This window comes from Populus euphratica, unplaced genomic scaffold (assembly GCF_000495115.2).
Source record: "Populus euphratica unplaced genomic scaffold, PopEup_1.0 scaffold76.1, whole genome shotgun sequence".
NCBI classification, from domain to species: domain Eukaryota; kingdom Viridiplantae; phylum Streptophyta; class Magnoliopsida; order Malpighiales; family Salicaceae; genus Populus; species Populus euphratica.
Window position 1 is genome coordinate 1,027,230 of NW_011499890.1, and position 25,131 is coordinate 1,052,360.

Below are 25,131 nucleotides of genomic sequence, written 5' to 3' on the forward strand. Positions count from 1 at the left end.
CGAATGCGATGACCAGCCACACCCACCCCGAGCTTAGCTACAATATGTGGTAAGTTAATTCCTTCAGTTCTTTTTTGCTTTTTTCATTTAGCAAAAGTGTTGATCTTCTCTACTATTTAAAGGCAATGAACTTAGATATGTCACCACCATGTGTTTAGCCTTCGTGATCTGTTTTTCTTCTTGGCAGATCTACGAACCCAACTGCTTTTTGTTGCAAAACCATGCTCAATCTTGTTCGTCATGGCTTGATCTGCAGTTCCCCTATTATTAGCCTATACTAATTTGTTTCTTATGCTGCAGATATCCTTCAGTCCATTTCATAAAGCTACGACCTTGATGTCTTGGATTAGCCTGTTCTAAACTGCATAATAGACAAATAAGTTTGCAGTGTTTGAGTTGCAGGCAAGCTAGTTAAAATGTGTGTCATTTTAGGATTATCAGAACATTGTTTAAGGCTATTGCATGAAGTGTGTGTCGTTTTAGGATTATCAGAACATTGTTTAAGGCTATTACATGATTGTGTTGCCACTTTGATCTAGAGGTGAATGATGGTCGATATATGCACTGATTAATAAGATGGGGTCTGATATTTAAGAATTGTATGTGAAACTTCTATATAGATGGCAGCGCTTTGGATTTGTGTTCGTGATAAGTCAAATCAGTTTAATGAATAGTGTTTTCTAATCTAGAAAATATGCATGCTTTTGTCTATGAACCAAATGGGGTATCCGTTAGGTCTCCCTAAGACTATGATTGCAGTAAAAAAAATCACAAAATTTCTTCTTTATCATTCTTCTCCTTGCAATACCTTTGTTTTTTTGCAATTTGTTGTAATTTGTTGTGTTTAATGATATGAAATATCTGCATCTATCTTTTCCTTGAATTAGGTTCATTTTCTTGCAATTTGTTCTGCTCTATGTTATAAAATATATGGATCTGTTGACGTTGGGAGTCTGAAAATGATAAGAGATGTGTTTAATGATATGAAATATCTGAATTTATCATATTCTTGAATTACCTTCAATTTGTTCCAATATGTTCTGCCTTATGTTATGAAATATATGGATCTGTTGATGTTGGAGAGTCTGAAAATCATAGGAGTTTGGTTATCATAAATGGACCTCGTTCTACTTTATGGTGTGAAATATATGGATTTATATTGCTTACCTTGTTGCCTTTAATATGAAGATGGCATGTCCTATTTGTATCTTACACAATATTTATTCATTCATATTTAAAGACTAGTCATTTAATGAATTATTATCATTAGTATATAGATATATATAGTATAAATAAACACAATAGAACATAATAGGGATACGTTTTTAAATCAACTGCATTAATGGCAGCATTATCACATTTCTTAATAGCAATTTGTAAAAGTTTTGAACATATAACATCGTTAATACCCACTACAAAGTTTAAAGACTCATGTCTCCTTGTCAACGTTAATGAATTATGTTAGAAATAAAAATATCAATGAAAGGTATTAAAAGCTTGGATAAAGCATCTTTGACTAAAAACATGGTGTATACATTCTATGATATTTGTATTGTTGATATTGATAGAGGAATGAGGCCAAACACTCATTTCGATAAGGTCGAATGAAAATTTGTTATGACTGTCTTCAAAGAGAAAAATAGTCATGCTTTTAGTAAGACTAACTTAAAAACAAATGGGATGGTGCTAAAAAAGACTAAAGGATTTGGAAAAAAATGATTTTTAAAATAGATGTAGGATGGAATAGTGATCTTAGAACTATTAGTGCTAGTGATGAGTGGTGGGCGAAAAAAACTCAAGTTAGTTATTGATACCTTTTTTTATCTCTCTATATATATTTTTTACTTTGTCTTGTCCTATTTCTAAAACAATGTATCATGTGTTATTTAGTTTACGCATTTGATATTTTATACACTTATTTTTAGAAAATCAAAGATTCCAAAAAGTTTAGACATTCTGGGATTGAACCATCATTTTGCAGTAAGTTTGATTTAATGATCAGTAATGTTATGGTGACTGGATATTATGTTTGGATGCCATCTTCCGGATCTTTATTTGATGATAATGCTGCTGGTCAAAGCACTTTGAATGGTAATGTTAATGAAAAAGAAAATTTGGAGGAAGAAAGTGGAGATTTTGAGAAGGATGATATTCTTAAATTCACTGATGATGTTTGCAATTTAGTTATTGACGTGAATATGGAAAATAACAGTATCACAAATAGCAATGGAAAGAGAAAAGCAAGAGAACAATGTGGTGGACAAAGTAGAAATAAAAGTAAAAAACCTTCAAGAGTAGGTGCTTGCTTGATGTCACATTGGGATGAACTACTTGATCGTGTTTCCATCAGGAATGAGAGTAGGGATAAGATAGGGTGTAGTATAAGTGAGGTGATGCTAGAGGTCCATTCCATACTCGAAATTACTTTCGGTGATGACTTGTATTGTTTTGCAACTGAGTACTTGTCTAGGAGGACGAAAAAAGAGATGTGGGCCTCAATTAGAGATATTGATAGGAAGTATCAATGGCTTCAAAAAATATACAAGAGAAGTCAAAAACACTAAATTACAATCAATATTGCTTTACTAATGTATCATAGTTTCTGTTTTCAATTACTTTAACAACTGGATGAATATGAGATTTTGTTTTTCTACCAAGTCATGTACAGGTGTCCAATATTGGGACAATAATGCTTAAGGCTGCTGGATTGAAGCATGAAGAGTGGTGCTGATTTTATAGAGAACTAGCAGTTTATATTATGTTTACGGATTGCTAACTTAACCTTTTTTACATTTCATGGATTATTGTTAAATTGTTGTGTTGTCTTATATTATATTGAGGGATAATCTGCTGTTATGTTGAGGGATACCTATAATGACTGTTAAGATTTATGCTGGAACAATGTGTGATTATATGTCGTGTCTGAATGCTTATGGCTATGCTGATATCGGTGTTGTATTAAGATATTGTTTGTGAATGATTATTGCTATACTATTACTGCCGTGTGATGCTAAATTGTTTGTGCTTGCTTATGCTGGTTGTGCTGTTTTAGGGTATGCTGTTTGTGAATGCTGCTACCGTTGTATGTTGGCACTACCATGTTAGTATGCTGGAACCATCAAAGCATGCTGAAAAAGTGAAGGAAACAGAGAAATAAAAATATGTACAGATAAAGGGACCTATGGCAAGTGGGGCTTTGGCAACAGGAAGTTATGGAATCAAGTTTTACATCTATTAGAAAAGAATTGTTATTTCCAACCATTGTTTTCTTTATAGTTATGATGTAAGGCAGCAGGTTATTTACAACCACTTTTTTGCTTTACAATCATGAAATGTAAGGCTGTAGGTTCTTGGTTGTATGTATATGTAAGGCTGCATTATTGAAACAGTGCATGAGCACATGCACCTAAAAAGAAAAGGCAATAAGATTCTCAATTTGTAAAAGCTTTATAGCACTGCAGTCAGGCATATTCTTCAATGTTACTGAGTATATGTATTGTTTGAAATTGTAAAAGTTTTGACAATGAGATATATTGCTTCCTATATATAATACATGTTGTTACTTCACATTTATAAATACTATTCTGCCCTGTTTAATACACTATAATAATTATATTTTTGATCTTCAAAGTTCCTGCAACAGAAGTTTTAGTTGTAAGTTCTTTGTGTTTAATCTCATTTTTTGCATTAAAGGCTGATTTGTTGCTGATTTAAAGTTCATTGGTCTTTCAATGCAAGACCAAAAAGTGATGTGGTTTGTATGCAATTGTTTGCTATAGTTTATCCTCACATTATTGTTTTGATGCTTTTGTTTCATGCATGAATTTGAATGCTATACAACATAACATTTTGATATTGAAGTTTTCTTTATTTATATAGGTTATGGATAAAAGTCATGTTATTAATCTATAGCATGATATTATTTTTCTACATGATATTATTTTTTTTCATATTTTTTAAAGTGATAAATAGTGTTGTCAATTTAAATATAAAAAGTGATGGATTTTTTTTTAATATGACTTGAAATAAACACAAATGTTTACAATTAAATTTGTGTAGGTAAATATGGTATATGAATGGGTTAATGCTATGCTTGGTGTTAAATATGATAACAATTATGATATTGTGATGAATCATGTAATTGATCATATTAATTGTAGGAATACTGGCAATAGTGGTGGAGCTACCAATAATGAAAATGGTTGTGGTAATGAAGGGGTGAATAATAGTGGCGATGATGGGGATGATTCAAACAGAACTGATGATGATGATATGATGATAGTGATGAAAACATGAATCCAAATTGTACTGATGATAAGGATGATTCATTTTGGCAACGAGAGCTTGATGAAAACATGAATTCAAATTGTACTGATGATGAAGATGATTCATTTTGGCAACGAGAGTTTGATCATAAAAAACTATTGTTATGTACCATTAGTGCTTTGCACATATACTATGTTACTTATGTGTATAAGGAACCTTGTATGGTTTCATATAACACAAGGATGAGATGGTTGACTGAAGTCGTTGGAGGATACTGAAAATGGTGTGTTAACATATTTAAGATGGATTCAATGACGTTATAAAACCTTTGTTATGACTTGGAAACATAATATGGCTCGAAACCATCGAGAAGGACGAGTGTTCTTGAAAAGGTGACAATATTTTTGTACACTATTGTATTAGGTTAAACAAATAGGCAAGTCTAGAAAAGATTTCAACACTCAGGTGAAACTATGAGTCGCTATTTTAATTAAGTGTTGGAGATAATTTGTTTGCTTGCAGTAGATATAATGAAACCCAAGGACTCTGAATTTTTAAACACTCCATGAGAAATTGCGATGAATCCTAAATTTATGCCTCATTTTAAGGTCAAACAGACAGTCTTTATAGCAATTATAGAGATCAACATTAATATTATATTCTTAATCTTTAATTACTTATAAAATGTTGGTTATTGTTTTGTTTTGTAGAATTGCATTGGAGCAATCGACGGGATACATGTGCGTGCTTTTGTTTCTCATGAAAATCAAGTACTATTTATCGATAGAAAAGGTCTGCCGGCATAGAATGTAATGGCAACATGTTTTTTTAATATGCAATTCACGTTTGTTTGGGCAGGATGAGAATATAGCGCTCATGATACTTGTATTTTTTTGGAGGCTATTGATAATCCAAGCATAAAATTCCTAAAATCTCCTGAAGGTACATGTAGGAAAATAATTAGATTCAAACATATTTATATTTTAAATATGTTTATTCTGTATTTCTTTATTACATTTGATATAATTTTCTTTATCGTTATTTCAGGTAAATATTATTTGGTTGATGCTAGGTACTTAAATGAGTATGGATATCTCGGTCCATATAAAGGTGAGAGGTATTACTTCTGAGAGTTTCGACGTCGAGGGCAACCAACAAGTCAGGAAAAGCGATTCAATAACGCATATTCATCACTCCGCAATGTCATTGAACATGCATTTAGGGTGTGGAAACAACGATGAAGAATTTTACAGAACATGTCGATATATTCGTACAAATCACAAGTGTAGATTGTAATGGCGTTAATGGCAACGCATAACTACATAAGAAGAAAGTCACAAAAAAATGTTGGATTTACAAAATATGACACAATCCTTATTTTATTCTTGATAATTTTTTAGTCAATGTTGTATCACGTTCTCAAAGTCAAAGTCAAGGGAACCATAAGCCTTCTCAAATGAATTACATTCATGATGACATCAGAGATAGCTTAATGGGATGAATGGAGGACAACAATTATGTAACATTCATATTTTTTATGTATTAAAAGAATTCCTTGACAAATTTTATTCACAACTTCACAAAATTCACACGTGCTTCGAGATAATTTTACTAATAAAAGCATTTATAAAAGTAATTTAATTAAATACATATCAAATAATTTTTAAAAAACTCTTATTTTAAAACAAAACACATATTTACTTAAAAGAATAAAAAAAAAAATAATTTTTTAAAAAAGTGTTTTTTATCTATGGCAATCACAAAAATAACCATTTTTCTAAACACATTCTACCATGTCATTATAGACTAGTAAAATTCAATCTTGTCTGTCTGAACCTGGTTACAAGGATGGGAATTAAGGTTCAGACATCACTTGACCCATTTTTTCAAAAAAATAAAAGGTTGTTAAGTTGTAATTATATTTTTTCAATATAATATTTTGATTCTGATTTTATTATTCATGCCGTTTATTTCTTAAAATATATTTACTTTATATAATTGATTATTTTGTTACGGCGCATGACCAAAAATAAAACGAAGTTGATTTCCGTTGCCACCAAAACATCATATGAAATAATTACCGTAATATTGTATTATTATGTTGCCAAATAATGCCTCAAAAGAAACGACAAACAATGACATTTTCTTGCCAACTAAATCAGCATAAGATACCTACATAGTCATTGACCTCTGAGGGAGATGTATCCTCCCCTCCCTCTACTATATAAACACAACAACCGCACAAACCTGATCTCTCACACCATCTTTCATTTCTCATTCTCTGATCAGATAAATATGGCCTTGATCGCATTCCTTGCTCTCTCTCTTCTCCTTAATGGAGCTCTTGGTAAATCCTTCTACTCATCTCTCTCTCTCTCTCTCTGTAGATATATTCAATCTTGTATGCTAGCGGTGCTGAATTGTTTCTTTTATTGTTTGACATGGTATATTATCTAGGCGAGCTTGTATGCGAGCAGTTGCCCGTTGATTTCTGCTCATATTCAATTGCAACTTCTGGGAAGCGATGTTTGCTGGAGAATTACGCCACGAAAGATGGAGGTGTTAAGTACCAATGCAAGACATCAGAGGTTGTTGTAGATAAACTGAACGAATGGATTGAGATCGATGAATGTATTACTGCATGTGGCCTCAATAGAAACACTGTTGGTATCTCATCAGACTCTCTCCTTCAGCCTCAGTTCTTGACTAAACTTTGCTCAAAGTCGTGCTCTCAAGCTTGCCCCAACATCGTCGATCTCTACTCCAATTTGGCCCTAGCAGAAGGTACTTCCATATGCTAATCCTTTATCTATCTGCAGCCGCTACAACTTTTTATTTCCTTCCACTTCATGTGTCAAAAATCTCGCACAAAAATAATATACATTGCATGCGTATATTCAGGAGTTTACTTGCCAAACCTGTGCGCCAGTCCCCGCCGTGCCATGTACCAGACTAGAAGCAATGGTGATGCAGCCCCTGCACCAGCCTCTGTTGGAGCCCTTCCACCCGAATCTGCCATATCTAGTGCTGCTGATGTCGCTTGCGCTCCAACTTCCATTTGATTCTGTTATTGGAGTAATTTATACTAAGTTTTTCAATTAGAGATCATGTACGATCTTTCTGCTGTATAGTTCAAAAGGGATTAAAAAACAGAGAATACGGAGCCTATTATTATATACAATCTCTCCTGGAATCGCGATGATAATAATTAGGAGTACTTTCTATGCATGCCTGTTTAAATATTTTGTGTTTTGGACTGATCTCCAACATAATTATTCCAATTAAATAGTTTCCCTTGGCAATCATCATGAGTGTTTGTTTTTTTTTTTGAAGTAGCATTTTAAAAAATTATAGAAAGAGCAACACAGTTCGAAATTTATTTTAAAAATAATATAATTTAGTGAGCCATATGCAATTTCAATCTAAAAAATTTAATGGAGGATGTTTTTTCTACCACTCAACTCTCTATCACAAAAAATAATCAACCTAAAATTTACAATTTAACATTCAATTCAATTCATAATTAAACAAAATTATAATTTATATAATTATTTAATTTAATGTAATTTAATTTAATTTAAATTTATTATTAAACAAAATTAATTCTCATAACATTAACATTCAAATATATCGTTTAAGTACATTCTAAAATCATAAAAATTATGGATGAAACTACACCAAAATCACCCCAACTTGTCAAATAATAAAATGCATTCAGAATAAAAAAAAATCAAAATTAATCATTCAAATACGTGAAATAATATCTAATCACTAAAATATATATAAAAAAAGAGTTAGACACTAAAATTTTAATTTTCTTTAATCTAGCGCGAGATCTATTTTACTATGTATTACTTGATACCAACCACCTTAGAATTTAACATTCTCAATGATGAAATATGCTAAAAAAAAAAAGATCACTCAAACAGGTAAATTAAAAAATTAGGCATTGAAAAAAAAAATAGCATGAAGTTATAATTTTCTCCATTCCATCATACCCCACAGTTTCCATCGTAATTCTGCTCTGCGCCACCAAGACAACAGCAGTTTCCTTGGGTTTACCTTTAACCAACACTGCCCTAAACTGACACATAGATATTGAGAGAGAGAGAGAGAGAGAGACAGAGAGAGTTTGATCTTTTTAATAAAAGAAAGTAAAGATAGAAACAAACACCGCCACCTTCCCTGCTTCCTTTAACACCCCTCTGTTTGTCGCTAACTCCAAACTTAGCTCTCTCTCTCTCTCTCTCTATCTCGTTACTGCTAGCTCTCTTCTCCTGAAAATTGACGAAGCAAATGGCATAAAACCCTTTCATCAAAACCCCGGCCTTTAGCACTTTCTTAAGTTTTCTCCTTTCTAAGTTCTCTCAAAATGCTAGCTACACAGTCTCCCCCTTTCGACGGAGACCACCATTTCAGTGCCAGCAGCAGTGAAATCTCACTGTCTGGCGAGATTGGGGCTCATAGGAACTCTTCTGTGTCAGATTGCTTGTCAGAGGTGGATTTGGAGAGTGGAGGTTTGGATATGGAGGTGCATTTGGACAACGAGACTCAGAGAGATTGTAGAATTTGCCACCTGGGTTTGGAGACTAGAGAGCAAGAATGTGGAGTTGCTATCGAGTTGGGGTGTTCTTGTAAGGGTGATTTGGGGGCTGCACACAAGAAATGTGCAGAGACTTGGTTCAAGATCAAGGGTAACACGTGAGTAAAGACTTCAACTTTTTCATTTTTTTTTCTTGCTAAAAAAGTTATGTTCTGTTGTTGCATTAGCTTGTTTGTCAGAAAATTAGGATATCCATTTGATGGTTTTGAAGAATTCGGCATTATGTTCTTCGGTTAAAAAATTCTGGTTATAGTTTTGTTGGCTTGAGGAATTTGTTTGATCCCGCATGTTGGTGACTTGAAAGTGTTCGCAAAAGAATCTTGGGATCCTCTTGATTGTATCGGTCTGATCTGATTTGAACTGTCAACTTGTAAATGTGCTTTTCCCACTATAAGTTCTTGTTAATGATTAATAGAAAACTCCACTTGAGGAGGAACAAAAAATTTAATTAGCTTGTTTTGGCAGCATAGAGACAGTTTTGGAGAGAGAACAACTAGGGTTTATTTAGAATAATTGAAGTTGCTGAGGGTTGGGACTAATTAAATGAGAGAGGTATTGTCTTCTATTGTTTCAAATGAAAAGTAACCCAGGTATAAGTTTTGACCGGTAAATATTTTTGTGATTTGATAAAGTTAAAGATCCATAGATAGGGTGTTAGCTAAATTGAATGTAGCTTTGTTATTCTCACATATTTAACACATTTAGATTTAACTATGAGTTAAATTTAAGTCAATATAAACAATAAAATATCAAACTTAATATACATGGATTTAGAACTAAATTCAAATCACATTAATCTAGCAAGTTGCTGGAATTGTTATGTTTGGTTCTGCCAAGAGCTTAAACCAAGACATTGAGGGTACGAGGAACTCCTAAATTTATTTTTTTAGATTTGATTACACGTCAAACTTAATTGGACTTAAAGATCCATGTTATGACTATAAAATTTTATTTTTAGATTATTAACATTAACTGTTTATGTTAGAAGTAATTATTTTTCTATATCTATAGATCTTAAGGGGTTTACTACATTTTCTATCTCATTAATAATATATAAAAGATATTTGTCTCTATTAATGCTATTAAAATTGAAGAATTATTCCTCTTTTAAGTAAATGGTTCATTTTTTCTTACTCTAAAAATTTATAATACCAAGAACAAACATTATCTTTCTTGGAATTCAAAGCTATTTTTTTATTTATTTAAAAATATTGATTTTATTATTGAAGGTTCTTCAAGTCCCTAATAAGAACTGTTTTTGAAGATACCAGAACTAATATTATCAATTTTTTTCATTTTATGGGCTAAGGAAAAGGAAATAAGAAGATTGATATTTGATTAACCAAATCCAAATGCCAAATAACATATTTCTTGAATATATTAGATTTTTGGGAGTTCATCAAATTTGTAATACTTGAATTAGATTCTTCTTGATCACCTACCACTTAACCTCGATAATTCCTGTTTTTGTTACCGAGTTAATCACTTATCAGCACATTCAAATTTCCAAATTCACATGGACAAAGCTTTCCTCCTTGTGCTTGACATTAGCCAATCTAACCACTCTGGACTCTTGTTAGCTATTGTTCCTGCCATGCTCTGGTTATAGTTGTCCTTATTCTTTTGCTCCTTTGTGACCTTTCTGAATAAGGGGGAACAGAACTGTCAAATTGAAGGCCAAGTAGAAATTCTGTGGGCGTAGTAAATCTTGTAGTTACCCTGACTTGAATCAAAGCCAAATTTCCTTAAAAAAAGAGAAAGAAACAAACAGCGTAGAGGGTCTTTCACGGTTACATTTTATGAAGCATGAAGTGTGGGGCCATGAAACCCATAGCTAGGAGCAAGTATTGACTTTGAGAAGTAGACAAGTGCTTCTCTACGAATATTCAAATATTCAACTGCAGAAATTCTGCTTCTATGAATGTCTTGAAGTATGGTATGCAAACTTCTCCTTTTGTGAATCGTTACACACTTGCATATAGGACACAAACGTGATTGCCTCTCATTTTATCCGTATAAATTGGTCATTTCTTCATTCTGCTATTGTGGTTGTACCCACTGTCACAGGTTTTTATTGTTTCTCATTACTGATCCAATTATGTTTTTGCGACATGCTGCCTTTGTTGTTTACAAGAAGGCTTATATGCATACCGAATGATCTAACCATTCTACGGTAAGGTGTTTGTATGCATTTGCTGAATAGTGTCAACATATGAATTTAGCGTAAATAGCGACAAAATGCTTTCCATAGCACTCTCAAAAACTAATAAATCTTCAGTGGCTCTTCTGAAATGCCATAAGTATATATGAATTCAAACAATTTAATCTGTCACCAAACAAAATTTACCCTTTTGAACTCAAGATGTTACCTTGTTTGAGACTCCATGTTTATTTTTATGGCAATTCAATTTTGATTTAAGTTCTAAATTATCTTAACGCTGTTGTGTTTCTGTTTTTACAGGACATGTGAGATATGTGGTGCCACTGCACTTGGTGTTGCAGGCCAACAGACAAATGAGGCACATAACGCTAGTGCGGCAGTCTTATCAGCACCAGCAGCCCCTCTTACCCTCGTGGAGACCCAAGCATTTTGGCATAGCCGCCGCGTTATGAATTTCTTACTTGCCTGCATGGTGATGGCCTTTGTCATTTCTTGGATCTTTCACTTTAAAGTCCTCTCTTGAACCGGGAAGCAAGTCGTGGCCATTTCTTGGCATCAGGGATGAGGTGTGAGTGTGACCCCCCTTCCATCAAGTGCCTGTTTTTTATGCTCTTCGTCCGTATTCTAGCTTATAGGTTGTGCCACATCTGTGACTAACACTGCAACTGCAACTGATCAGGTGCTCCAGTGTATTTGTTTCTGTATTATGCATACACGTAAATCACTATCTTCGTTTACATATAATTCCTGCCTGCTGTCCTTCTCTTTTCCCCCCTTCAGTTTTTAACTATGTTCAGAAAACTTCTGTAAGCAATAGTTTCCAATTTTGGACGATTGTAAATGGAGCAGAGAGGATTGGCTGATTCTCATGGGCAAATACTGATTCTACTTGGCCTCATATTTGGTTAGAATCAAACCCAGGTGTTCACTAACTCACTCGAGCAATGCACTGCCTGCTGCTAGTACGGAAATTCCAAATCCACATGTATTGGCAGCAGTTCTGTAAATTACTTGGACCATTCTGTGATTATCTGGAAATCAAATGGGAATGAAATAAACAGATCGCACCTTCATGAGAGAACAGAAAAATCAAAATTGCTCCCTCCTGCCTGATAGATGAATAGCTCTCTGACTCTGTTTAACTTAGATAGCAGAAATGCCAATTAAATTTGTTCCACCCAACCCCTAAAAGATGAAGAAATTTGTATCCAACTTCCAAAATGATGAGAAACACGAATCATATCCAAACACACTGATTGAATTGGATCAAACATATCGTGTTGCATTCAGCTAAAACCATAACATGAAGATTGCAATTGGTCACATCGATCTCAACCATTATTTGGTATCTATATATGTGGTGGAATTCCATCTATAATCATCAACAGCCTTGTCCAATGAGCTCCTCACATGCTGGCACGTCAACATCAACTTCTGACATGCATCTTTCAACACCTCCCGTACTGGATTACCTGCAAAAGTTACACGCAAGAAGTCGAAACTCAAAAAACAGAAACGGGAAACTGAAAAGAAAATTGCAGTAGCTGCATAATCAACTAAAAGGTCAGGGTATTCGGAACAATTCAATTACTCGAGGATAGATGTTTCATGTAGCAACAAGACTCTGCTATTGATTGATTAAAAGGAACCGCGCTTCATTCCTACCTTCAGCAACAACAACAAAAAATTAACAACAATAAAAAATTAACAACATTTTCTTTCATTATTATTTTTAGGGTTAGATAGAGAGCATCCCGTCTCCTTACCTGCTTATTAGTATTGACAGTCTGATTTCTGAGCTTCTGGCTCCCTTCACTCTTCTTCTTCACTTGTTATAGCCCCCAATCCAAAAACCCTAAAAACACAGCACCAAAACCCTAGAAAAATAAAACAAAATTGGGGTCTTATTTAGGTGTTCCATTTGGGAACCGAGCAGGTTACACGTGTCTCTTTTATATAAATTAACAAAAGGTTGAAAGGGAAAGAGATTTTACAGTACCCTCGTCAAAAAATAGTTTTTCTTTTCTTTGTTTTTTTTAATGATTTTTTTATTGAAATTACAGTATTAAATATTATTTTTTATTAAAAATTTAATTTTATAATTTTTATAATTTAATTTTATAAAATTATCTCAGTTTTATATTAATGAATTAACTTTATTAATTAATTTTTTTATTTATCTAATTAATTTTTTTCGAATTCATCCTTTAATATTTGCATAATTGAAAACTAGACTTTTTAATTTAATTTAATTTATTTTTTAAAAATTTATTTTTATTTGATGACTCGAATTATTGGTTTTGCGGATTAATTAGGTTAATTAGAGTTATTTTTATATTATTTTTTAATATATTTTTTAATTTTATTTTTTATACCAAGTTAAATAGGAATCAAATTTTATAATTTGTTTTATTATTTTTTATTAAAATATCTCAATTTTATAACTAGAATTTTAGATTTCAAAGGTTAATATAAATTTACTCGGACTATTTTATTAGTTTTTTGTAATTAATTTTTTTAATTTTATTATTTAAGTATGAATTTATTAAAAATTAGACTTTATACTTTATTATTTATAAAATTATTATAATTTCATGATTCATCATGTAAATTAATAAATTAATCCAAGTTAATTTGAATCGATTTAATATGTTACCATTTTAATTTTTATAAAAAAATATTTTTAAAATATTTATTTTAAATCAAACAATATTTTTATTAATAATTTAAATTATTTTTAAATCTAATAAATTAATCCGGTCATATCAAATTAATATTTATATAATTTTAAAAATATATATATACTAAAAAAACATTTAAAACACATATAATATTTTTTTACGTTAGAAAAATTCATTCTATCTACGGCGCAGCGCTGGCGAATGATAATAATGTACTCCCTCAATTTCATTCGTGCTAGGTTGCGTGGCCTCTTATCATTGGGCCTTGTAGATACTAAGCATACAAGCATGTGATATTATGATCATCAACGCACTACTTTTCCTTTTTAATAGAATGAACAAACTGTGGCCTCGCTTGCCTTGCCTCCTAAAACCCTAATTCGCATCCATCTCGCGGCTCCTTCTACTCATCTCTTACAGTACGTTTGGATTCGATTTTCGTTCTAAATTACCCGAGAAAGGTTCTTTGTGGGTTGATAATAAGTTTGTGTATTTGTGGTGGGTACAGGGTATAAGTACAATGGCTGCGAATAACGTTGGTCTACCAGCTGGTGTCTCCAAAGAACAGGTGGGTCCTTTCATTTCAGCCTTTTCTCTTCTCTTATGGGATTTTTAGACAGTGAATTGGGTACCCTTTTGTGATTTTTGTTATTTATGGTGATTTTTGGTTGGTTTTAAGTACTAGTATTTGTTTTGTTTTTTCTATTTATATGTTTTTATTGATAATTTATTACGATTATTTACGTGGACATTTTGCAATCAGTGTTTTGAGTTTTTGGATTTTGATAATGGTGTTGTAGGCCTATGGCATGGCTGAGACCGAGATGGAATACAGAGTCGAGCTGTTTAACAGGTAATAAGTTGTTTCTTTTTGTGTTTTAGTAATAGGAGTGCAAAACAGAGGCATTGGAGATATTTGGGAAGCTGGGAGCTTTCCTTTATGAAACAATTACAATGTTTTCTTGTTGCTTTTCATTTCTGTTTCATTTTTATTTATATGGGAATCTTCGAGCTTCCGTTTATGAAACAATTACATTCTTTTCTAGTTGCTTTTTATGCCTGTTTCACTTTCATTATCATCATGGTCTTCTATGGTTTGTTCAATTTTAGATTATGCGAATTGTGAAGAGCTGACAATCAGTACTGAAGCGGTAGGATTTCGCTGTTTACTGAAGTGTTTTTTTTTCTTTGATGTTTTTGGATGGGATTTTTTTTGATAGACAACCACGCTATCTCGACAACTGTTTATACCTGATTAGAATTAGCATAGTTGATTGAAGGAGATGAATGATTGCCCTCGTGCTTCATTAATCTTTTCTTCTTTAGTTATTAGTGATTAGTAAGAGGTGAAAACTGAATAACTGGCTTTCTAAGTTTGAAACATTTAGCTGTGGTTATCATCTTTTTATTTTTCATGTGATCTCTATTGGTATCACATGAGCTTGGATTTCAATCATTAAACAATTTGGAATCATATCTGAGATAAAGGATCACTTTGTGCCTGAATTTGATTATTGGATTATTGTTATTTCAGGCTTCTCAATACATGTTTCAACAAGTGCATTGACAAAAGGTAAATTCTCTGATTTTCTTCTGTTTGTAGGGATCAGTGACCCTTGTGAAAGTGTTGATGGATGAAAATATCTGAGCTTCACATTCATTTTCTTTTTTCTTTTTTTGCTTTGTCTTCAACTTTTATGTTTTTTCTTTCTGTTCAGGCACAAGGAGGCTGAGTTAAACATGGGTGAAAATAGTTGTGTTGACAGATGTGTTTCGAAATACTGGGCGGTAGGTTATTTACCTTTTTTCAATTAGCTGTTCAATTTATATCTCTTTAATGTTTAGCAATGCTTAGAACTTTAGTTAATAAACAATGATCTATTTTAACCAAATCATCTATGCTGATATTTTTTTAAATGCAATCATGTGAAACAATTTTTTTAGACGTATCTGCTTGTATGAATTTTAGTTCTTATAGCCTTAGGTGTACAACACAAATAATGATATAATGTTACATGCTTGATCTCCATCTTTCATTTGCTACTTTTCATGTCGCTTCTATTCAAGGTTTGTTTGCAATGTCTTGCTTCTTCTTTTTTCTGATCAAGCAATATCTTACTGATAGTTAATCTTTTGTATAGTTTTGTTTGTTAGATGCATCATTCAGTTGTGCCTGTTGTTTTAATCAGATCAATTAATCTTTCTTTTATGTTTTGGCTTTTGCCATCTTTTTTTTTTTTAAATTCTCAGCATATACAGACACCTATTATAAAATGGCTAATATTCATAAAGGGTGAATACCATATGGATATGCTCTATCAAAAAATTTCCACGTTTCTTGGTACATTTTAGCATTCATTGTAATTATAGGTAAATGTGAAGAATCATAACATGGTTACATGTTTCTTGCTCATATATGCCTTCCTTCTGTTCCTGGAAAACTATTCATATGGTGGCTTTGCGAATGCCCCGGTTCTTTTGGTAATTTCATACTTGTGTTAAAACATTGTGCTTCCTTTAGTGTTTTTGCTTGCACATTTTGCAGTCCAAGTTGTTACAAATGCAAGCTCTTCTGTTTGGATGGTTATATAATCAAAGCTCAAATGTTTTTGCCAGGTGAATGGTATTATCGGCCAGATGCTTAGTGCTGGTCAACGTCCAATGTGAAACTCATACCTGCTCGGGTTTGAAATTTGTTCTTCATGAATAGATTGGAAGAGGAAGGGAACTAACAATTCTCACATTGTTATTATTCTCTAATCTATGATGTCATTTTCATTTGATTAGGAATTAATGGCAGTTTTGAATCTGTCTTTTAGATTTTACTATAAATAAGATCATTTTTTTTGGCTTCAGGACCTTGGTGATAAGAGTTCGTCTTTTTGCCTGTAGCACATGATCTCTGTCATTACAGTTAAATCATTTGCATAATGTTGCGTGATTATTGGCAGTTTTTGGTGCAAGAATTAAAATTGCTTAATGAATATTAATTGAACATTACGAGACTCATTTGTTTAATGTTCTTATAGCATTTGGTGAAACTGGAGAAATATTATTAGCAACTATATAAATTTTTTGGTAGCTAATATTGAGCTATTTGTATATGAACAGTTCAGATGGCAAATTGTCTCGACGAGAAACTAAATAGTTATTGGTGCTCAATTGATAATTGATTTGGCATCGCCAATGTCATTGCGTTTTCAATGTGCGAGTGGCAACGACCAAAGGAAATTGATTTCCTAACACGAGGCAGCCAATTGCTTCCCTTCCACCTGGTAGCCATAAGTGCAACCAAGTTTCCGAGGCACATGGTCTCGAGTCCTCCAAGCCTGCCATGGACACTTTACATTTGCTTTTGGAGCTACCTTGAAAAGACATATTGTTTGGCCATGTATGAGGCAACTGCACAACTTTGATGTTAAACTAGGACATTCAGACTTTAGTCGCTTCAGGAGACTGCTAAGCAGCTTTGTCCAGATGATCTGTCCGGGTGATCCATAAAACGGGGCTCCTGTCTAAATTCCAATTCGTTTCGGTGGAATTTGGTAATCGGTATTGTCCCTGGTTCCTTAGACGTCCTCAAAAGGCAGCAATTTGATGTTTTTTCAGCTGAAAGCACTTGGATCAGCACCACTGAACATGCGGTAATTTACGTTCAGCTTGTGATCGATGTAGTATTAAACCTAGTACGGACAACAAGAAGTCGCCAAGAAGCAAGAGGCTTGTTCAAAGTTCAGATCAAAATGATGATGACATACACCAAGCATATAAATAATACAGTTAAACTTGTGGTGCTGCAGAAATTAAAATGCAAAAGAAACAAATAGAGATGAATACGAGTATATAATTTTTTTTTTTACAAAAAAGGCTATACGCTTTCAGTTTCTATGATTTTTGGCTTCCAAATATGTGCCATCTTTTAGAGTTTCTTGTGCATCACTGTCCATCCCAAGGCTAAAGAGGGTAGCAGCTTGAAGATAGAAGGCAGTGGGCCACTCGGGGGAAAGTGCTTGAGCTTGCATAGTATCTCCAAGAGCTTGTTGTGGCATGTCACTTATTAAGTAGCACAAACAGCGTCTAGCAAATACAGTTGGAGATACCATGGTCCCGCCATCAATAAACTGCACAACCAGGAAAAAAACTTATATACTACCTAAAATCTTAAAGCACATTCTATAGCTTTCCATCAAATCAGTAACTAAACTCATGGCAATATTTTAATCTATGGCAAGGTGAAGCTTTCTTATAAAGGACACGCCTCACTTTCTTCTGTTACAGAGCTGAAGGCCATGGCCAATTATTTCATTAAATTATTCCACATGTAGAAGAACATCTCCTTAGCTTTTAACCTATCTCCTCCATATCATATATCAGTAAAAAAGTGTAGCAACCATGCATTTCACTATGTTTGGACTTGACGACAGGCCCTATATTAGGTAAGAAAACGAAGGAAGACTCTGCAGTTGTCAATGAACATGACTTACTTGAGTATAACAATCGATGGCAGTGTTAAAATCTTTAGTTCGAAAAGCAGCATCACCATGTTTCTTACAATTCAGTGTTTCCTGTATCTGATCTGTCCACATTTGGAAGGAAAGCTACAAGGCAAGAGAAATTAATTACACTCGGTGTTAAGTACAGGTATAATAATGAAAAAAGTCAAACTTTGTTAACACGTTAATGATTGAAAATGGTAATCAAAGTACTTTTCTGTTTACTACCATGTTGTACAATAAAGCTGTCAGCATGGGAGAAAACGATTATCTGTTTTGAAAGGGAATCATCCCTCATGTTTTCAAGAAGATTTTTATATGTCAAGAAGTCTGGTACTTGTCTATCAGTTTAAAAATGATCGATAAAAAGCCCTTCTAAATTCTGAGAGTTACACATGTCAATTGGGGAATAAGGAATGAGAGGCAATGTCCAATCGAACTCATTTGTGGAGATTGATCTCCAAGTGACTGGGTGAGAAATGGTAATCTCTTGTGACTGAAAAGTGATGGAAATAACAGAAACAATGGGTTGCTATTCCGTGGAAACTGATGCTGTTAATGTGCAGATCAAATGATCAGACAAACTCGGAGACACTAAAGGCATTGTTCAAAACAGGGCAAAATAGCCATGTGTCAAAAATCAAACAATATATGCAGTAGATACCAACCTCATTTGCAATTCCCTCGTCATCCTTGTATCCCACCTTTTCTAGAATTTGATGTATTGCTGTAAGATCCAATCTTGAGCAAGCTTCACCTAGAGGTGTCAACAACATTGTTTGCTTTGGGGATTGAGTTCCATGTGGAATACCCATCAAAGTGTAGGATGGAACCTGCTAAATACCAGTAACTGAGATGATACAATATAATGAACGAATGTAACATTATAATTTGCATGATAAAAACATTAACTAACAGAGCAACACCACAAAATTCCAATGAAATGTCTCATGCGTGTGTGCATTGTCTTACAAAGGAGTAAAAGAAGTAATGCCCACCTCAGTTTCCTTTTGAAGAGGAGCGAGAGCACTGACAAGAGACTTTGCATTGGGCCTCTCGCGAGCTTCATACTGTAAACAACGTGAAGCTAAACGCACCAGTTCAGTTCCATCATCGTTTGAAAAATGACCCTCCAAACAAGAGTCCATCAGCATCAGAAAATTTTTTCCACGTATAAGGTCAAGTGCCTGCCAAAGAAGGAAGTGAAAAAAGAGAGGCAATACTAAGCTCAAAAGTTTCTCTGATTGAAACGATCAGGCACCATACAATCCAAATGTCAAGTATTAAAAGCTTATTGTCTCCTCAGAAAATTCTGAGTTCAATTTCAAGTTAAACTAAAAACTCAAATTACTTTTTCAGCTTCTAAATATCATACGTTAAAATGCCAAGAGAAATACATATGAAATTCCACCTTAAACAAATATTAGAGCAAAGAGAATATATATTACATGGCTTGGGGGGATGTGTTTTCCACTGAGAAGATCAAGCAATAGGGTGCCAAAGCTATAAACCACACTCTCTGGTGTCACTCTTCCTGCCATACATAGGCATCTACATTAAGCTCAACCAACAGGACATTGACATGTACTGGCACCCAATGCGTAAAAATAAAAGCAAGGAAACAGAGTAGCTTCACTTATTACCAGTTCTCAAGTACTCAGGAGGAGTGAATGCCAAATTCGTACTGTAGCTCTTTCCATCTCTGCTATTCTTCATCAGGCCAAAGCAAGAGAGCCTCGGGTTAGCATCCTGACAAGTACTAATTGAATTTAAGGAGCAGATCATGAAATTGAGAAAGATGAGTTTGATATAATATATAAAACGTAGCAAGTACCTGGTCAAACAAGATTCTATAAGCATTAAGGTCATGGTACAAGGCTCTTCCTTTACTACTACAGTAATCCAAAGCTTGAGCTAAATAAAGAGCCACTCTCAACCTCATTGTCCATTTCATCGGCTGGTTCTCCCCTGAACCCAAATTCAACCTTTTAATTTTTGACGTTAAATTAATTCCAACGATTGCTCAACTATATATTTTTTTTTAAACAAAAAAGTTAAGGATGAAAAGCAAGGATGGCTTACAATGAAAAAGATGCTTAGAGAGAGTCTCATTGGGCATAAACTCAGCAACAAGTAACCTCTCCTGTCCTTCACAGCAACACCCTATCAAATTGGACAATCTTTCATTCCTCAACTGCCCCACTGCTCTAGCCTCCTCCTATATAATAAGAACCCAACAGCAGCAAAGTCACAAAAAGCTCAAAAAACAAAGCGGGATTGAAATTTAAAACAAAAGATAGAAGAGAGATTGGAATTACAGACAAGGAATTGGCGAGAATCAGGCCAAGCAGACTTGTTAAAACGTTTTACAGCAATCCAGCGATCATCTTCTTGAAGCTTCCCTCTGTAAACTACATTGGGAGCTTTCTCTCCGTGCTCTGATACTATGTTGTCCGAACTGAACCCTGACGTGGCAGCTCTTAGCTGCTCCAAACTGTACTCTCTAAACCCACCAGGCAATAACTCCTCATTCTCTACAAATACAAGTTTGTATATTAGTTTGTCAAAACCCAAAAACAATAAAGGAGAATAAAGCAAACCCTAACTACAGATAAGAAAAAGATAAGGCAGTGAAAAACTGAAGGAAAAGGAAATAGCACTACTCCGGCTGGTCGTAGAAAGCTATTTAGATTACCAAGATCAGAGGGGTAGTTGAGGTTTGACTTGAGATGGGAAGGCCACCAACAGAGTGATAACTTGGAGCACCTACCTCCCATTGCCTCCTCCTCCTCCTATGATCTAGACTATATCACTTCTTCTGTTTCTTCTTTAAATACAAAGATAAAGAAAAACAGATAAGTTTTTACTTTTTAGTACTCATATTTCTCTGCATTTGAGTTTCTCTCTGTTTTTCTCAAAGGAGCTATACTGAAGCCTAGAGCTTGAGTAACAGTAGTAAGAGGAGTCTTCGAGTCTATTACCGTGTTATACTCTCTCTCTCTCTCTCTCTCACACACACACACACACATATATAACACTTTATTTCTTGGGAGTGGAAGAGAGAAAATGGAAGGGGAAGTGTTGTTTGGGAAGCAAGAAAGTGAGAGAAGAGGAAACAAACCTTTTTAAGATCCAAAAGCTAAGCTGTTTGTTTCACTTTCAACTCTCTCTCTGCATTTTTTCACTTCTTTACTTGACGTTTCCATTTTTTTATGTTGTCTCTTTCCTAGATTCTCTTCCCAAGTACAACAACTTAGAAACTAAAGCCACTCTCGAAATAAGCGGGTGTAATACACTGAATGAAGGATAATTGGACACGCTGATAATATTCTGGTACGTGCGAAGGCAAAGCGTGAAAAGCATAGAAATCTTAAAAGGTCCTTGCTTGGTGTTTGTGGCAATTAATACAGGGTCAAAGTCAAAGAAAGGAGATTGAATTCAACTCGACAACGCTCTCCCTCTTCCAGAAGAATAGCTTGTTTGGCTACGCGCTAAACAGTTGTTTTGTTATTTTTTTTAAATTATTTTTTTATGTTTTTTAATATTGATGTATTAATATTATAAATAAATTTTAAAAAATAAAAAAATATTATTTTGATATATTTTTAATAAAAAATACTTAAGGCACTATAAATGACTTTTTTAAAGGTATGATTGTCTTTGTTGTTCAACATATAATTTTTAAAAATGCCTTTTTAAATAGTTTTATGTAGAGAAATTTTATATTAACATTATTTTAAGTATTATTTTATGATTTTAATAAATTAATATAAAAAATATAAAAATATATATTTTAAATATACTTTGAGAAAATTTGCGCTAAGTTACTAATAACACACTTATAATCTTGTGAAATTATTTGATTAATAATCACTATAAGAAACTATTTATATTTTATTGGAAATTTACTGTGTTGTCTTTCTCTATCTCTTTCTTTTACTTTTTTTTAAAAAAAAATTTCTAATAATGTGTTCAATAAGAACCATAGCTTTGATGATTACAGTTATGAATTTCACGGAAAAATGGGTTTTACAGTTTACACTTTAGGCCACAGTTGGTGAACATCATGGTTAGTGAGGCTCAAAGGTAACATGTTCTGTGTCTGGTAAGATTCGGATAATGCATCCTAACCTCGTAAATGGATGGTGGGATCCCTATAATTGATGGTAATTTGGGCTTGCTTTCCTCCATCTTATCCAATTATCCCTTGAATTTATGGTCACATTTAAACTCTTGGTACTTGATCTTGGTGACTAACTGTTCTTTTAAGATTCATGATAGATCTTGCTTTGGTAAGTTGAAACATCATGGTCCCGGTTTTTTTCAGGATTGAAAAGTTTTTTTTGTAAATTTTTTTAAAATAATCTTCAAATTAGTTTTTTTTTTTTTTACTTTTAAAAATAAAAAAATATTAGTTCAGTAGATTTCCAAATAAAAAATCAGCACCACAGCGAACCTGCTAGAAGAGCAGGCTGCGGCCTGAGGAGAGCAGCACCGGCAACATCGGCCAACAAGAGAGAACGCACGCCTCTTTAGGAACTTTCTAGTTTATGTAAAGTACAAATTACAGATAATAATGACCTCGTGGTTTCAAAACTTGCGCCCATTTTTGCCAGCAAACTGAGCTTTGAACTTGTTAATTTTGCTTAAACAATTCCAAGATGCCAAAGACCATACTGTCTGCTGCCAAACAAAATACCCTGCTGGGGCTTCAATTTTGCAAGCAGCACCTAAAAATTGTGACACTTTTCTCACCATGTTTCAAATTGTTTAAAGAAACCAAACCAAGATGTCTGCGACAAAGCTAACAGCTTGAGATATGATCTCATGATAGAAGATCTCAAGCACCAACCTTGCATTCTGTTCCCAGCAAGACACCTTGCCATGCCAACCTGAAAATGAAAAAGCTCTTGCTATTTATTTTATAACGTGATCGACAGGCTTTAATGGTTAGAAGAACAGGGTCCAATCCAAAGATCACATAATAAATTAAGAGATATAATGGAGATATTTGCCCAGCTTCTTTTTTCCAGCTCAATTGACTCAACGTGGACCTATTTGCCAGCATTCAGGCAATGCAAGAGCACAGACGCACTGTGGTCTCCACCCCCACAGACACTGGGGACTGGTGAGTGAGCCCACGAGGGTAAAGAAACAACAGCTGTGCAAGAACCCATCATTTAGTATTCCTTCACTTTTAACGTATTGCTTTAACTAAGACTTTAGCACAGACATCGAGGATTCTGCAATGGATCTGTTTGGGAACTTTAAAACATGGATCAGCAAGGGAGTTCTTGGATTTGGGAAGCATGAGGGCAAAGGTCACTTCCTTTTCTATTAGTTCATGGACCACCTTCACATGTTCAACAAAAGCTATACCTGGCATCTATATTCCTTTCTTTGACTGGCAACAAGCATGACTTTATCCTGCCTGAACTGTATGTCTGTCCATGCCATGCTTACTTGTTCTTGATGAATAGCTTGAGCTACTTTTTAAAACATGCACGACGGAGGTTCTATTTTATGGATTATTTTGTCCACCACCATAACGTGCAGAAAAGCCATATGTAAGTACACGAGGACAGGAGACCTTTGATAAGAAGGGCAACCAGGCCAGGCATGTGACATAACAAGTGATGCCTCCAACGTCACATTTCCTCCCATAAAAGCAGAGGAAAGAAAAAGATGTATAATGTAGGGGGATGTAGCCTCTGAGGGACACAGACAAGAAGCATTATTATTTTGCATCATTGCCTCATGCAAAGCCCAATTACATGAAAAGGCAGAGCACATGCTGCCTCCACTTGTTAATGTATTCTCAAAAAAATTTAGGTCGTTTGCTCTCGATGAGAAACTATCAACACAAACACGGTCCCTCTAATCTTTAATGCTTCATTAAAGATTTCTGTGGACCAAATGTTCAGTATTCTTTGTTAAGCATGACAAGTAGTGCCAGGTACAGTGCTCTTTCTACGTCTCTCTGTTGTCAATAGGCAGCTGTACTTCACTGAGAACAATTCCATAAACAGAAGGAAAGAGTGCAAGGGTATAGAGAAACTGTAGGATTTGAGAAAACCAAAACATTTCATTCCAGTTTTAATCTATACAGAAACTGAGGTTTATCTAACAAGCAAAATGAGCTAAGGACACATTGGTTCGAACATAAATTTTAGGCACGTTCAATGCGGCACATCAGCAGAGCTATCTTCAACCGGTGCTAAACATTTATGTACAATTAACCGCTATCCCACCTATGCTCCTAGCTTCAATCTCACGATCCATTTGTGCTCTCCATTTGGCAGACATCAAACAATTTCAAATCGCCTAAAGACAAATGGCAAGGGAAAACTGGTTACAATGACTAGCAGCATTCATTTACCAAGAATCAATCCTCATTCTCAACAGATACCCAGTCAGTAATGGGATGGGAGGTGTTTGTCACAACTCGAAATCCCGGATTCATGACCAACACATAGGTAAGGTTCCCCTCCAAGGTTCCGATGTTTATCACAACCCGAATCTCGGATCTATGACCAGCACATAGGTAAGGTTTTCTTCCAGGGTTTCATATTTATACGAATCCAAACTTATATACAAAGTTATCCTTTAATAAATCAATCAGAGTTCAACACAGCAATAACAACAAACTAATTTCATAATATAACTTAATTGTTTTAATACAAGAGTTTTGGAGCACTGACTAGATATAAGGAAATGTATAAATTACAATCAAAAGAGCAGGTTCTGAAGGTCCAACAAAAGTAACCTACTATCAAGCTATAAGCTTGGAAATGATAAATAATGAGAGGGTGAGTTCAACAAATCAGTGAGTAGATAACATTCAATATACACACATGAGATAATATAACAAGGATGAATATATATATATATATATATAATTATGACTTTAGGTTCTTATGGAAAGGT

At 34.0% G+C, this 25,131-nt stretch overlaps 4 protein-coding genes and 2 long non-coding RNA genes across 7 annotated transcripts; 4 read left to right on the top strand and 2 right to left on the bottom strand.

Moving 5' to 3' along the window:
• The first annotated feature begins 6,536 nt into the window (after positions 1 to 6,536).
• Positions 6,537 to 7,328, top strand: LOC105131158 (uncharacterized). The gene is made up of 3 exons (XM_011033994.1): positions 6,537 to 6,613; positions 6,724 to 7,050; positions 7,168 to 7,328. The coding sequence occupies exons 1-3, from the start codon at positions 6,562 to 6,564 to the stop codon at positions 7,326 to 7,328; spliced, it is 540 nt and encodes a 179-aa protein (XP_011032296.1). The 5' UTR covers positions 6,537 to 6,561.
• Positions 7,329 to 8,375: 1,047 nt separating this feature from the next.
• On the top strand, positions 8,376 to 11,799 carry LOC105131098 (E3 ubiquitin-protein ligase MARCH1). The gene is made up of 2 exons (XM_011033896.1): positions 8,376 to 8,967; positions 11,331 to 11,799. Exons 1-2 carry the CDS (start codon positions 8,639 to 8,641, stop codon positions 11,551 to 11,553), a joined length of 552 nt encoding a protein of 183 aa, XP_011032198.1. The 5' UTR covers positions 8,376 to 8,638; the 3' UTR covers positions 11,554 to 11,799.
• A 424-nt stretch (positions 11,800 to 12,223) lies between these two features.
• LOC105131099 (uncharacterized) lies at positions 12,224 to 12,946 on the bottom strand. The gene is made up of 2 exons (XR_843367.1): positions 12,797 to 12,946; positions 12,224 to 12,502 (listed from the first exon to the last, which is right to left on the bottom strand). It is a non-coding gene; the product is annotated as an uncharacterized LOC105131099 (long non-coding RNA).
• Positions 12,947 to 14,040: 1,094 nt separating this feature from the next.
• On the top strand, positions 14,041 to 16,709 carry LOC105131100 (mitochondrial import inner membrane translocase subunit TIM10-like). The gene is made up of 6 exons (XM_011033897.1): positions 14,041 to 14,130; positions 14,220 to 14,279; positions 14,512 to 14,564; positions 15,246 to 15,284; positions 15,430 to 15,499; positions 16,328 to 16,709. The coding sequence occupies exons 2-6, from the start codon at positions 14,232 to 14,234 to the stop codon at positions 16,376 to 16,378; spliced, it is 261 nt and encodes an 86-aa protein (XP_011032199.1). The 5' UTR covers positions 14,041 to 14,130; positions 14,220 to 14,231; the 3' UTR covers positions 16,379 to 16,709.
• A 705-nt stretch (positions 16,710 to 17,414) lies between these two features.
• LOC105131102 (probable serine/threonine-protein kinase At5g41260) lies at positions 17,415 to 21,311 on the bottom strand. Of its 2 annotated transcripts, none has more exons than XM_011033898.1 (10): positions 20,900 to 21,311; positions 20,527 to 20,738; positions 20,287 to 20,422; positions 20,039 to 20,172; positions 19,848 to 19,953; positions 19,653 to 19,738; positions 19,203 to 19,391; positions 18,873 to 19,040; positions 18,196 to 18,309; positions 17,415 to 17,832 (listed from the first exon to the last, which is right to left on the bottom strand). In XM_011033898.1, exons 1-10 carry the CDS (start codon positions 20,979 to 20,981, stop codon positions 17,590 to 17,592), a joined length of 1,470 nt encoding a protein of 489 aa, XP_011032200.1. In that variant the 5' UTR covers positions 20,982 to 21,311; the 3' UTR covers positions 17,415 to 17,589. The 2 variants fall into 2 exon arrangements, with proteins under 2 accessions (XP_011032200.1, XP_011032201.1); XM_011033899.1 differs by having other exon boundaries at positions 18,873 to 19,037; positions 20,900 to 21,310.
• On the top strand, positions 18,190 to 25,067 carry LOC105131101 (uncharacterized). Its single transcript, XR_843368.1, has 3 exons — positions 18,190 to 18,199; positions 19,432 to 19,438; positions 24,916 to 25,067. It is a non-coding gene; the product is annotated as an uncharacterized LOC105131101 (long non-coding RNA).
• Positions 25,068 to 25,131: the final 64 nt, after the last annotated feature.